The sequence below is a fragment of the Oculina patagonica genome, chromosome 6, assembly GCF_052425735.1.
Source record: "Oculina patagonica isolate OP01 chromosome 6, crgOcupat, whole genome shotgun sequence".
Classification (NCBI taxonomy): domain Eukaryota; kingdom Metazoa; phylum Cnidaria; class Anthozoa; order Scleractinia; family Oculinidae; genus Oculina; species Oculina patagonica.
In genome coordinates this window covers 8,218,281-8,232,203 of record NC_135763.1, presented here as the reverse complement: position 1 = coordinate 8,232,203, position 13,923 = coordinate 8,218,281, and the positions used below count along the sequence as shown (strand labels likewise).

Below are 13,923 nucleotides of genomic sequence, written 5' to 3'. Positions count from 1 at the left end.
CATGTTTTTCTATGATTGGTAGTTGTTTAGTTTTGAGTTTTTTCTCACTCATAAAGATAAAACATTTATGAGGTTTAAACACAGTTGTTGAAGTACAAAAATTTTTGCACTTTGCATCATATTTTGAACTCTCTTACAAATGTAGAACTCAGTGTTTGGAAGTGTCAGGGTTCAACAATTATATAAAACAAGACATATATATCAATCATATATCATAATATAAATGATTGATAAATATGTTTCGTTTTATATAATAATTTTTATCACATGCAAGACTCTTCACAGAACTCTGTAGACCCCGTCATGCAGCTTCCAAGTTACATACAGTGAACTTAGTATATTTTGTCTGAAATAACCGTCCCCCCGCCTCCATTTGATATATCAATTCCCTTTTAGGCTCCTAAACCCTCTAGCAGCCAACAGTCAACTGAAGGCTTCAGAGTCATGGCCCTGTATCCTTACCGAGCAAAAAAAGACGACCACCTTACATTCAACAAGAATGACGTGATCATTGTCAAGGAGCAACAAGACATGTGGTGGTGTGGAGAACTCAACGGCAATGTTGGTTGGTTTCCTAAGTCTTACGTTAAACTTCTTGGTGGAGTTGGGGGACCTGCCAAACCTGCGGAGTAAGAACCTATTTTCTTTGTTTTTATTCTGTCCACACATGTGAAGCACTATATTAATTTTTAATGTACTATACTGTGTAATTATTTGGTGACTTAAGCCTTTCAGTCTTGAACTGATGGCTTTACAGTATACTTCTAGTGTAAATTAGATCTGAGAATTTTTGGTACATATTGATAATCTTTTTTTTTAATTAGTGGTGTTCCAGCACTCTTTTCTGTAATGGAGCCCCCCCCCCCTCATTGTTAAAGATAAAACACCCCAAGGGCTGAAAACTCTCTGTGTCCCCTATTAGACCAGGAATGCCCTATTGCCCCCCTACTGTCTCCCACCCCCTCACCGTTTGAGCACCTCAGGCTCTGCCTAGCTGTGTAGTTCACTTTCACTTTCTATCAAATTCTCCGTACAGAATCTATGTACAGTTCTCAAGAGGAGCTTTGACCTTTGTGCTCAAAACCTTGTATTCTTTGCTTTAACTATTTTTGAGCCAAAAGGTACACGTTAACACTGTTGAGGCTGAAAGAGTGCATCCATGTTTCTATTAAAGGACAAATGGCACAGTAGCTAAAGAGCAGCCAAGCAAGGCCCCAGCACCCATCCCCCCTCCAGAACCAAAACCAAGCCCAGCAATGACGACTCTGTTTGGTAAGTTTTAAGGTTAATCAATTTATCTATCTATCACTTGTCAACGACTACTTAAGGTCTGTAATGCAAAGGGCTACAGCTACATAGCCCTCTGCTAGGAAATAATATTTCATTACAAACCTTATTACTCCGGCTGGAGGCCAGGAGTTATAAAATGGGCTTGATTTCTTTGGGCCATCACAAATCTGCAAAATTGCGCAATCGAGTGACATAGTCCCATTGTGCTTTGCGTACCATCTGCTTGACCTCGACAGGGAAAAGTTGCCATTGAAGTCATTGATGCCGAGTCTTTTGTGCCACAGAACAGATTACAAACTTCCAAGGTCTTGTTTGTTATGCTAAGCACGTAAACTTCCCTCTCTGGGGCAAGTACAGATTGCTAAAACCTTGGTAGTGTCAAATCAAGCTTGGGACATGTGTCCCACACTGTGCGTGTACAACAACATTTCTTCAGCTAGTGTGTATATCTCTGAGCTACAAACATGCAAGTCTCAGAATCGTTTGAAGTCCCTACTCAACTGGGCCTGGTTGTTTTAAAAAGATGGATAATGCTATCCATAGGGTAAACCACTATCTAGTGAATACGTACATGTAGTTGGTTTTGTCGACACTTATCCACTTGATACCGTGGCCAGATAAATAATTTATCTGGCCACTGTTGTTGGAAAGGTGGATAATGCCTTTCACTGGATAAATTGCTATCCAGTGGATAATTATGGGTTAGAGACTGGTGTGAGTGTTTTGTTGACAAATACACGCACGCGCTGGCCGCACAATGAACGAGAAATTTTCAATACTGCACGAGGCGTAGCCGAGTGCAGTATTGAAAATTTCGAGTTCATTGTGCCGCCAGCAAGTGCGTGTATTTGTCAACAAAACACGAACTAACGTCTCTAACCCTTTTAATATACAATCTGAGTACACTGCACGCAATACACAATTTCACGAACTTTGAACTAGAATTTTAATAAATAAGAATTCTGATGTATTTAAGTAGTAAAAAATTATACTGGCATAGTTTAAGAATATAGAAATCACAAAAGCCATACATAAAAATAGTAAATATAAATGAGGCTTAAAATCATTCACAAAATCGTTCATAACATGATATAAAGCTGAAAACGTTCATAAAAAAGTCAGCGAGATTGCGAGAAGCAAGTCAATCGCTTTTCTTTGACACGTTATAAGTGAACGCAAAATTACAATTGTCAAATCTTGCATTTCCAAAGTCAACAAATTTAGGGGAACTTGTAGTTGCAAACGTGTTTTGATACGTAATTTCGTTTGTATTTCTTTGCTCAATTTGCTGCACTTGTTGTGTAGCCAAAGACGTTGTAGAACTTGAAGCAACTGGTGCCGCCAGAATTTCAGAGCATTGCTTTTGCTGTTGTAAAGTTTGTCTCTCACAATACACTTTTACGCTTCCTTCGTTCCTGTGACCCGACACCTGCATTATGCGGTGGACAGGAATTCCTGCTCTATCTAGCAATGTAACTGAGGTCGCTCTAATGCAGTGATTTGTGTAAACTTGACTCAGTTTAGCTGCAGTTGAAATTTCTTTCATCATATTTCCTAACGTGTTTACACCGAGCGGCGCTCGCTCAAACCAGATTTCGTCGCTAGCACAGAATTTTCTTTTCGGCCTTTGAAAGAGTGCTTCTTCTCCTGGATTAAGAACCTGGATTAACTTCTTTAGGTACCGAACTGGACAGTGGGTTTCGCCTGTAGAGAACATTTTGGGATCTGCTTCGTCGGCCTTGTCACTGATGCCGCCAGGATGGTTTTTGGTTTTCTCTTGCTCGGCCATTTCAACATATTCAACTTGACTTGCGTCTCTCTTAAAAACAAAACTTTTTTTTGTCAATTTTCTTTGATTTTCTCTTCCTCTTCTGCAGAAGAATAAATTAATCTTAAACCAATTTACTCGTAGTAAAGAAATCGGCGAATCTCCGCCAAAAACACCGCTTTCGTAGCATTTTTGTATGTCCTCCGCCTGAATACTCGCATGATGTTTGACTTTAGACGTACCGCTTTCCTTTATTTTCTTTAGCTTGGCGTTCAAGGACTTGTTTGCTGTTTTGAAAATAGGATCACTTTTAATAGAAAATGTCTTTCCTACTGTCTCTGAAGTGAGGTAACGGTTTATTCCTGCTCTTATAGCGACATGAGCTGAACGGCTGTAGTCCTTTCCGTCGTCTTGTTTGAGTTCTTGATAAAACCTGCTTAGTCTTTCTGCTATTAATTCTTGGCTTAAGTTCTCCAGCTCCTCAGAAGGATATCTTAATTGCAACCAATCTGGATTGAAAAAGAAAATATGAATTACCGTATTTACTCGAATAAGCGCCGCGGCGCTTATTAAATTTTTCGCGCCTCAAGTGCGGCGCTTATTCGAGGGCGGCGCTTATTTGAGGGCGGCGCTTATTTAAAATTTGGACGCCACAAAGAATCTTATCTTTAACAGTAATTGAAAATAGCGTCTTTTGATTGTCAGTATTCGTCTCTTGCTCAAGAGAGAAGTGGCGCTAGCTGTCGTGGCAAAGTTTGCGGCCTTCACAACATTTACAAACTATGTATTGTAGGAGTGTTGAATAGAAAAACTAATGGGAGAGCGGTAAAACAATCACTCGTAACTTTAAGACATCGCTTTTGATGCAAAGAAATGTTCAAGCTTGTTTTAGAGTTGCTATGTAGTGCCGTTTAAAGTTAAACGAAATTCTTCAAATAAGCGCAGCATTGGTACTGCGGCGCTTATTTGGGGGCGGCGCTTATTAACTTTTTTTGTCCGAAATGCGGCGCTTATTCGAGGGCGGCGCTTATTCGGGGGCGGCGCTTATTCGAGTAAATACGGTAAGTAAAGTTTCTTTCAAATTTAATTTAAAATAATCAGATTTTGCGTTGCACAAAGCTACAACAAAGCCCGAAACTGTTTTTTGTTCAAATGGCAGATTGCAAAATAACGCCGGCACACAAAAATAGCTCATAAATTAAATCGTTGAGTTTCAGCTTACCTTTGAAAATAGCAACGCTCCAGTTTGTTTGCCTCTTGGTATTTATGGGTATCGCTTCGTCGATAATATCAGGGATTTGGTCTTCCACTATTTCTGCAAATCTGTCAGCTGAAGCCATTTTCAATAATGCACGATTTCTGTGCATTATTGTCAATACTGCACTGTCGGAGTTTGCTGACGACAGGTAAAGCAAAATCACGTGATCTATTTTAACCAATGGCGCGCGTGGATTTTGGACAGTGAACGAAGATTGTATATTAAGTGTTATTAAAACATACTACCCCATCCACCAGATAGTGATTAATCTTGAAGATAGTGTTTTCCACCTTTCGAACAACTGGATCCTGGTGAATAGCGTTATCCTCCCTTGGAACAACTTGGCCCAGAACATTTGCTAAGAATGCCATTTTGCTCCCTCACCACATGAATCTAGTCTCTTCTAATCCTAAAAATCAATCTTGACGTATTACCACCGGCCTTTTTTTTTTACCAGATATTGAAGGATGATAATTTTGCATTGATTTCAGAGTGTGTAGCACTGTACAGTTACACTGGTGAAGTCGGTGACCTGAGCTTTTCAGAAGGTGACATCGTCAAGGTTCACAAGGATGAAGGGGAGTGGTGGGAAGGAAGTTGTAAAGGAGAGCAGGGCCTGTTCCCTGCCAACTACGTCAAGAAAAAGGAAACTGAGGTACGACAGTTCTATCTTTAAAGGGGCTTTGTCACGATTTTACCAAATTTCTGAACAGCCAAAATTTATATCTGTGGCGGTAGAAACCTAAAAATAACAGTCCATTTTTATAAATAATTGTTATATTAGAGCATTGAAACTGTAAACAAGCGTCATTGACTACGGATGGCTCGGATGGAAATGGATTGCAATTTGAAAGATTAAGGCTTAATTTTTCAAATGATTACCCCGCGTCTCCAAAAAGTCGATATTTATAGCTGTGGTTTGATCTCTCTCAGCAAATTACGGTTATATCTTTCTTTAGATGTTCAAAGATAATGATTTTCATGGGTTAAGTTGGCTACCACTAATTTCAGAGCAGTTTAGTCGAAAAATCAGCTAAATCCTCTTGAAGTAGCCCCTTTAAAATGTAACACAGATATGGGAGGCACAGTGCCCTAATGGTTAGCATGCTGGACACCGGGTCGAGCAGTCTGGGTCGAGCCCTGGCCGGGGTCATTGTGTTGTGTTCTTGGACAAGACACTTTGGTTAGCATGCTGGACACCGGGTCGAGCCCTAGCAGGGGTCATTGTGTTGTGTTCTTGGACAAGACACTTTGGTTAGCATGCTGGACACCGGGTCGAGCAGTCTGGGTCGAGCCCTGGCCGGGGTCATTGTGTTGTGTTCTTGGACAAGACACTTTGGTTAGCATGCTGGACACCGGATCGAGCAGTCTGGGTCGAGCCCTGGCCGGGGTCATTGTATTGTGTTCTTGGACAAGACACTTTACTCTTATAGTCCACCCAGGTGTATAAATGAGTACTGGCAAAATAATGCTAGCGGGGACCCTGCAATGGACTGGCATCCCATCCAGGGGGATGTAAAAATATTCAAAAATATTCTAGCAAAACTGAGATAAGCTCCGGCAGTATAGGCCACTTGGCTCAAGGCAATAACACAGATGCCTTAATATTGCACTCCAAATCACAGTATTTTAAACAGTTTACTAAGAGTTTATGTTGTATTTTTAGGTGCCAAAAGCTGCCCCTCGCACAAAGCCAGGTAAGATGTCTTGATCATCTTTTGATTTTAGTAGAGCTACATATTGATGGATTACAACCTACCATAGGATATACGCCAGTGTTGTCTGCAGCTAGAGCATACTAGTTGAATCTTTTGATGTGATCCATCGCGCGTGAGAAAAATAGGATAATAATTGCTTGAAATATCATTACAGTAAACACCCGCGTGTAAGAACCTACAATTTTCTAAGTTTGGCAAAATAGGTTCTTGTATTTGGGGGTAGTTATTGGTAATTTAGGCTAAGTAGGTTCTTAATAAGGTTCTTAATTTCTAAGGAGGAGCCATAGTTTTTTATTGTACGAGAAGAAAAAAAAATGGGTTTGGTCCTTCATTATGCAGCATTTATTCATAACTGTAAAATATTGCTTCAAGCCTCATGCAAGGTCCAAAGAAGACAATTACAGTCTATGTGAATCTGTCTTTTCTTTATTTGTAAATACAGTTTGGGATGTTCTGTTAAAAATGTTCATAAAAATTTTCTATTTAACAATTAGACTACGAGCCCGAGTTTTCTATGAGCAAATAGTCAACGAGGCGCAGCCGAGTTGACTATCGCTCATAGAAAACGAGGGCAAGTAGTCTAATTGTTTTAGTAGAAACTCTAAAGGATTGTAGTCCAAAACCTACAATATTGTGCACTTTGAAGACAAAAATCAAGAAAATTTACCACTTAAAAAGCTACTCGCGCGCGCAACTGTTTTCTATCGGCGAATAGAAAACAGTGGGAGAACCAATCAGATTCGCGGATTTCTAATAGAACACAGCTGAGTTTCTACTAAAACCCACATATAAGAACCTGCTGAAATTTGCTTGGCTAAACAGGTTCTTATATTTTGGGGTATTAAAATGGCAAATTTCTGCCAGCAGGTTCTTAAACCACTAGGTTCTTACACGCGGGTGTTTACTGTATTTAGTATTGTGTAGATAACAACTAACAAGTGCTACTTATGCAATTGCAGAAATCGCCACAGTGACCACAGCATACAACGCAGTGTCAGCGGAGCAGTTGTCTCTTTCACCTGGTCAGCTGATCTTGGTTAAAAGAAAACACCCTGATGGATGGTGGGAAGGAGAGTTGCAGGTATGCAGATTGAAATTTCAGTGCGTGTTTAATGTCTGTTAAAATGAAACTTGATGAACTTTGCCTCTGTATTTTGTGCGCAGGCCCGTGGTAAGAAGCGTCAAAGCGGCCTGTTTCCGGGGAGTCACGTGAAAATACTGGACAGAAAAACTTCGTCACCAGCCTCGCCTGCTACGGAAGATGTAAGTATCAGTCCGTTTCTTTTCGCTTACGGGTTTTTGATGGCCTCTGGCTACAAACGAGACTCATACCGCGTGAAACTAGACGCGTTCCGTGAAAAGCAGGACTGGTATCGGGAGAAACGAGGCTCTTATTGCGAGAAATGAGACTTATCCCCAGAAACGGGACTCTTACCGCGAGGAACGTGAATCATATCGCAAGAAACGAGACTCTTATTGCGAGAGACGTGAATGGTATCGCGAGAAGCGTGAATCATCGCGAGAAACGTGAATCGTATCGCAGAAAACGAGACTTGTTACCAAATAGGCGAGAAACGAGACTCGTATCGCAAGAAACGATGTTGTACTCCATTCATACCAGATGAAGACGCCGCTTAATTGCACTGATTAGCTGTATTTTGGAGTGTAATTGCCAAGTAAAGAAAGCATTAAAAAGAACTAACATTAACTTCTGCTTGCCTCACAGGTTTATAGTGTTCCCCCTCCGGTGACAAGAGGTTTGTTTCTTGAATTATGAATATTTTACGAAAGCTTGAGATTTTGATCTGTGAAAATTGTCGCGTATGTGATTCGGTGACCCTTTACAGCGGTCAAACACAAAAATACACGTCACTTCCGATTTTCGGCGCCTCGAACTTTCGAGTCAAATTGAATTTGACTCGAAAGTGTGCAAACTTTTGTAAGAAAATGCTATAGAAATAGTACGGTGAAAGAAAACTTCAAGCTGGGAAACTCAGTGGATAACAATTACCAAATTCAATCCATAAGGTGGCGTATAAACTTTAACTTTCCAGTGACGGAGTTAATCTTCTTTCCGAAAGATTTCGGAAATTTAAGACGTTTGTATGGAGCAGGTTGGAGCAGTTTTGGCGGAAACTACGCACGCACGCGACGCTTGACCTCTGTGTGTTCCTACACTGCATCTGTAAAATATCTTGTCAGCAGGTTTTCTTTCTCGTGTAACCTGTTTTTCTTGTTTTTTCACAGCCAAACTGGAGCAGGTGTTAGCCATGTTTCCGTACACTGCGCAGAAAGCGGATGAACTCACCATCTACAAGGGAAGCGTCATTAACGTCGTAAGCAAGGAAGGAGAGTGGTGGAAAGGCGAAATGAACGGTCAGACGGGCATGTTTCCGTCCAACTACGTTCAGGCTCTCAGTAACGTACAAGTGGGCATGACACAATGTAAGTACAACTTGTCGAGCTCAACTGTCCGAGTGACGGTCGGGTGAGTAAGTACCACTTCCGTTTGAAAAAAAAATTGAGTGAGCCCGCGGTTTCCTTCGTATGTTGCTAAGCAACATGACGTTGGTAGATTGGCCAATAAGGGCGCTTTCTCTCCCGACTGGTTTGTCTTGCTCTGTTATAACATGCGATCAGGCACCGGCTCTTCTTTCCTGAAGCGCGGCGAGGGTAGGAAATGAATCCCTCCCCGCGCTTCCGCTGACTTTGGCACTCAGAGATAAAAAACGCCGGCTGCAGGTTAGCTCTGTTATGCATCAAACAGTGACATAGAGTGTATTTCAAAAATATTGTAATCCATGGAATCGTGTAAAAACTCTTCAGACAATTTTGTGATGCATGAGAAAGACAAATGACGGTTCACCTTTCGATTTTGAATCTTGGCTACAGCTGTCTAGGTATATTTTTAACGTTGTTTCAAACTAACCTTTCGATTACGAAGTGAGCTGGAGAGGGATTGAAAGTAATTCGTTTGAATTTTCCGTTATTTTTCTGGCTTTATGGGTATGTAGACCTAAGTTATTTATTCGCTAGTGCATGTGGAACTCAACATGAAAAAAAAAAAATTTTTTATTAAAATTTTTTTTTTTTTTTTTCCCCCCCCATTTTCTCAAAAAAAAAAAAAAAACCCAAAAAAAAAACCCCCACACCAACAAACCGACTATTGTACCATATAATAATGACCTATATTGGAAACTACGATTCTTTGATGATCCCATATATCGTATCCGAAATCTCTCTCATTAATTAGTGAGATCAATTGTTGATTCCTCAAAAGAACCTTGTACAACTCTAAGTTTGGAAATTGTGAGGACTATTTAACTGAGGGCAAGGAGAAGGCCTAGTTAAGTAAATGTAGCATATTTTAAAACACATCGTCATTACACCTTCAGAAATTCAAGATCAGCAGTGCGAAAATCTTTGAAATCGAGCAACTTCTTTCACTTATTTCGAAGTCGCAGCTCTTTGCGGAAGCACATTTTACCGAGTTCTGAGTGTAACTTTGCCTAAGTTGCCTTTAACTTCTATTTTTGAATATCTTGATGTTGTATATTTTTCTGCAGGACGTAGCGAACCTCTAGAGGACAGAGGGTGACAGAAATGCTTTGGGATCTATATTCCCTTAATTGTTGACCTTGATTAATTAAATTTGTGTATCCTAAGACTAATTATACCTACAATATATTTTAACACCTTTGACGTGCAGCTAGCGAATAGGTGGTTCGGGTTAAAAATTGGAATTATAAATACTCTTGATTTTATTTATGGTTTTATTGAAATCTTTCTGTTAGCAAGGATCTGTACGTAGAACTGTTTATCGTCTTAGATTTGTTGTTTTTACCAAAGACTAATTGGTATCAGCAGTGATTCAGTTTTTTATGTAACTTTTCATTACCTAAATGTCATCGTTTACGAACTGCTTTTTCATGGTCGCAAAAGTCTTTTTTTATTAGATTTTATAACGTTTTAACAAGTTGTGTTAACTCGTGACAAAAAAAACACCAACAAAACAAACAAACAAACAAAAGGATTATAAAAAAAAAGTAAGCAGCGAAAGTTTAAATCATAACGTTTGCTTGTCATAGCCTTGCAAACAATAGTTATTATTCCGCATTAACACTAGATGTAAAAAAGTTCTCGCGAAAATTATTTTTGAAGCGAAGGTAAAATTCAGGTATAGAAACAGAATAAGTATGTAATTTGATCATTAAATTAGGTAGGGGACATTTCCAATTGGCTGGGTAATTCAGTCGTTAACATTTCTCCAGAATTTTACTTTATAAATTACGCCATATGTTGTTATATGGATCTTTGCTGCCATTTCAAGAAACGAGTTAATCCAAATGTAATGATGGCCCATTATAATGGGTACAAGATGGAGGAATAAACTGTTTAAGTTTGATGATTGTATTGTGTTGTTATTATTATCGTGCTGCATGTTAATTCCCAAAGCATTTTTGTTCACCTCTGCCTCCCGCTTGTTGGAAAGGATCTTGTGGCACAATTCGTTGGATCTTACACAAAGTAAAATTGGCTCGTTTTCAGTACGGGACTCGATCGGAATTCTTACAAGATCAGATTCTTGGGCAAGAAGTATCGATTGGTTGTGTCAAAGCTGAGGATTTGAGATGTAAAATTTAAAGGTTTTTTTCAACGACGGTGGTTTATGAGATCTGTTTGAGAATACATCGTATGCAAGATTCCAGCAAAAAGAAAATTGGGTTATCGTTAGTTTGACATTTTAAAAATGTTTTATTTCAATTTTTGAAAAATCGTTTTAAAAGAAAACGTGATCTGTTTTCTTTTACAGTGCCTTCAAGATCCTTTGCAACAATTACCCCCTCCCCCACCCCACACGTGCAATATGAAATATCACACTGGTGATGTTTCAATTTTATCAAATTTAAATGCAATTTAAGTCGCGTTAAAAAAAATATCACAATACCACAACCATGGACTTAACTGCTGGAAAATCACGCCCTCCCCTTAGTACTCCCATTCGTTCGTAGAAAGGAGTGTGAATTAAATTTTTGGTAACGTTGAGTTGGGGCGGGAGGAGTTTTCCAAGTCATTCCGTCCAAACTTGTTGGTCGAAGCCGGGCAACTATTAAAGGGACTATGTCACGGATTTTAACAGATTTTTGAACAGGCAAAATTTATATTTGTGTCGAAGGAAACTTAAAAATAATGGTCCATTTCCCCAAATAAAGGTTATAAAAAAAAAAAAAAAAAAAAAAAAAAAAAAAAAAAAAAAAAAAAAAAAAAAAAAAAAATAAAAAAAAAAAAAAAAAAAAAAAAAAAAAAAAAAAAAACACCAAAAAAATAACACGATTTTTACTTATGTTCAGTTTAATGTTCAAAGATAATGTTTTTCATGGGTGAAGTTGCCAACCACTTATTTCAGAACAGTTTAGACCAAAAATCTGCGAAATCCCCGTGACATAGTCCCTTTAAAGCGGATTGCAAATTAGTCTGCGTAAGGGAAAACGAGTGCTGAGCGCGAAGAGAGAGTACGAAGATCGAACGGGCTTGATATTCATTTATAACCTGACAGAAATCAAGGTTGGTTTAATCTGCGAGAGAATGCGTTCTGTAGTCCTTAAAAATCCTTGAAGTCGAGATCTGATTGATAAATGAACACTTCATTTTATCTTAAGATTGTGAATAAAGCTGAATATTAACCAAGAGTCAAGTATAGTCTGACGTACTTCTAGCTACAATTTTGGACATAAACCTTGAAATAATTTCCCCGCTCCCTTTACAATGTTGTTTGACCGCTCAGCCAGCGCATTACAACATTAGAAAAGTCGTGAAAGGGGTACGGGTTGGTTTGTTTCAGGGAATAATGACCTACAAATCTCGAATAGGTCTCGATTTTCGATCGAGTTGAAAAGAATTCTAGTACTTGAAGCCAGGTCAGTAAACACTCGTCGAGTCCTTGCTGAACTTTGACGTCAAAACTAGCAATAAAGTTTGCCTTTCATATCAGAAGCATTGGCGCGGCTATATACAAGAAGTCAAGAGTAACTTCTCCAGTATACGACCTTAAAACACAAAGCTCTCTGAGCTTAGGTGCACGGATGATGGATTGAGGACCGATATAAATGCACGTTTTAACGTTTTTATGAATCCGATAATTTACAGGTATTTTTTCAGGTTTTGGAAAAAATGAATTTAATATCACCACTACTTTCGAAGATACCACCTATTTCCTGTCTTCTCTGAAACCGCATTTTTTTTAACTTGAATACGTCGTATTTATATTTGACTGTTTTTTCATTCCTCGTGTTTTGATATTTGATATATTTTAAATAATTCATGCTTATGGTATGTTTACAATATCAAGTCTCTCAGAGATTATTTTTGGCTCTACAAAGCCGCAGCTAGTATGATGCAATGATGACCGGTGATTGCATTCAAATATGTTTTCGAAACAGAAAGGTTTTGGTGGGAGTCAGTTACCACAAAACCTAAATTTTAAAACGTAGAAATGAGAGGCACGTCTCAGTAAATGGAAAGTGAAAAATCTAAATATATTTTTTCACTCGATTTAATTCGCCATCGCTGGTTATATTTCAATTTTATCAAAATAAAATGCAAATTTGCGTCTCGGGGATTTAAATCAACTGGCCTACGCTGGATATTAATACGTGTAAGTTATGACTCAGTCCTATTTTTATCCATATAAAGGTTTTAACTCAAAATAATAACCCATATTCTTTCGGCAAAGCCTTAAGCGCTCGTGAATTCGCGCCGTTTTCAGATCTGCAGAGTCGTGCATCTTGTAACACTGCGTTATTTAGCGTTATTTAGCGTGATGGGATTTACGCTCGGGGAATCTCCTCTTCGAATTCGGAAGCGTGTGGCGAAAGCTTGTCGCAAAAGCTTGCGAAACCTGAAAAACCAGTTTCGTCCGAAGAAAAAGGTCGTTGTTATTCAAGGAGGACACAATCAAAACAAACAAAATACTAGTCATGGTACGTAATACTCCGTTACGAGAACTCTTCATTCAATTTAACCGTCAATTTTCTGTGAAGAAAATTTTTAGGCTTCGTGTACAATTGAGTAGAAATGGGACATAAACGTACATATTTTTGCTGTTTTGCACAATCCAAAGATCTTCTTTTAGCGGTTTATTTTAGAAATGGTGAATTAAATCGTGTAAAGCGTATCAATACTGATTTGGGTGTACCTATTAGAAATTTCAATCCCAATTTCTAAATATTATATATTTCCAAGCTCTTAATTTTATTTATATGATATATACTTTTTTAATTTTGACTTCAGGGGCCGGTTGTTCAAAGCACGATTTAGCTAATCCTGCATCAGCGGCAGCATTCATTTCGTTTTCATTTCTTTCAACATTGCCCGCTCTCCGCGCGTTTGCTTTAACTTTTTCCTTTCTCCGGGACGAGAGATGTAATAAACATCTTACAACCTCTTTTTTCTCGGCCCGTACTGAAAAATACGGATCCTCTTTTTTCCCGTCGATCTATGGCCTGAGCGCTTCATCCCACGCCGAACGGTACGCTCGTTCTTAGCATAGCGTTCGCCGTAGAAGAAACCAACTGTTTGCAGGGTACTTATGAAACTGACCGCTTGCTCGATTAATATGTGATATGGAATTTTGTCTTTAGGGACTGGATCGTTTGATGCAAAGGTTTTAGCATCGATGTCAACAACAGAGCGGCAAAGACAGGTAATGTAGCACCTCTCTGCTCTTGACGAGATTTTGAATTCCTAACTTCATAATGATTTGTTGTAGTTTCAATATTTTAAAGTTGTTTTTGTGATGTCCAAAATTACTTTCAAATTGAAGGAAACCTCAAAATAATTGTTTTCAAAGGGGAAATCACCTAAGAAGTAATAATAAACCAAAAATAAAC

The 13,923-nt window shown here is 38.8% G+C and overlaps 2 protein-coding genes across 2 annotated transcripts in view; one reads left to right on the top strand and one right to left on the bottom strand.

Moving 5' to 3' along the window:
• LOC144656438 (intersectin-1-like) overlaps positions 1–13,923 on the top strand; it is a 50,846-nt gene that overhangs the window by 18,836 nt on the left and 18,087 nt on the right. Inside the window, exons 16-24 of the mRNA XM_078516659.1 lie at positions 397–629; positions 1,175–1,272; positions 4,808–4,971; positions 5,983–6,013; positions 6,994–7,115; positions 7,199–7,297; positions 7,761–7,791; positions 8,282–8,479; positions 13,675–13,736. Of these exons, the coding sequence (XP_078372785.1) occupies positions 397–629; positions 1,175–1,272; positions 4,808–4,971; positions 5,983–6,013; positions 6,994–7,115; positions 7,199–7,297; positions 7,761–7,791; positions 8,282–8,479; positions 13,675–13,736 (1,038 nt within the window). The remainder of the gene's footprint in view (positions 1–396; positions 630–1,174; positions 1,273–4,807; positions 4,972–5,982; positions 6,014–6,993; positions 7,116–7,198; positions 7,298–7,760; positions 7,792–8,281; positions 8,480–13,674; positions 13,737–13,923) is intronic.
• Positions 1,996–4,535, bottom strand: LOC144656442 (uncharacterized protein KIAA1958-like). The gene is made up of 2 exons (XM_078516663.1): positions 4,281–4,535; positions 1,996–3,567 (listed from the first exon to the last, which is right to left on the bottom strand). The coding sequence occupies exons 1-2, from the start codon at positions 4,423–4,425 to the stop codon at positions 2,432–2,434; spliced, it is 1,281 nt and encodes a 426-aa protein (XP_078372789.1). The 5' UTR covers positions 4,426–4,535; the 3' UTR covers positions 1,996–2,431.

Excerpts from the sequence above, each read along its gene's own strand:
- LOC144656442 (XM_078516663.1), bottom strand. The coding sequence starts at position 4,425 with ATGCACAGAAATCGTGCATTATTGAAAATGGCTTCAGCTGACAGATTT. Across the intron at positions 3,568-4,280 it reads GAGCGTTGCTATTTTCAAAG|ATTGGTTGCAATTAAGATAT; the intron begins GTAAGCTGAAAC and ends TTTTCAATCCAG.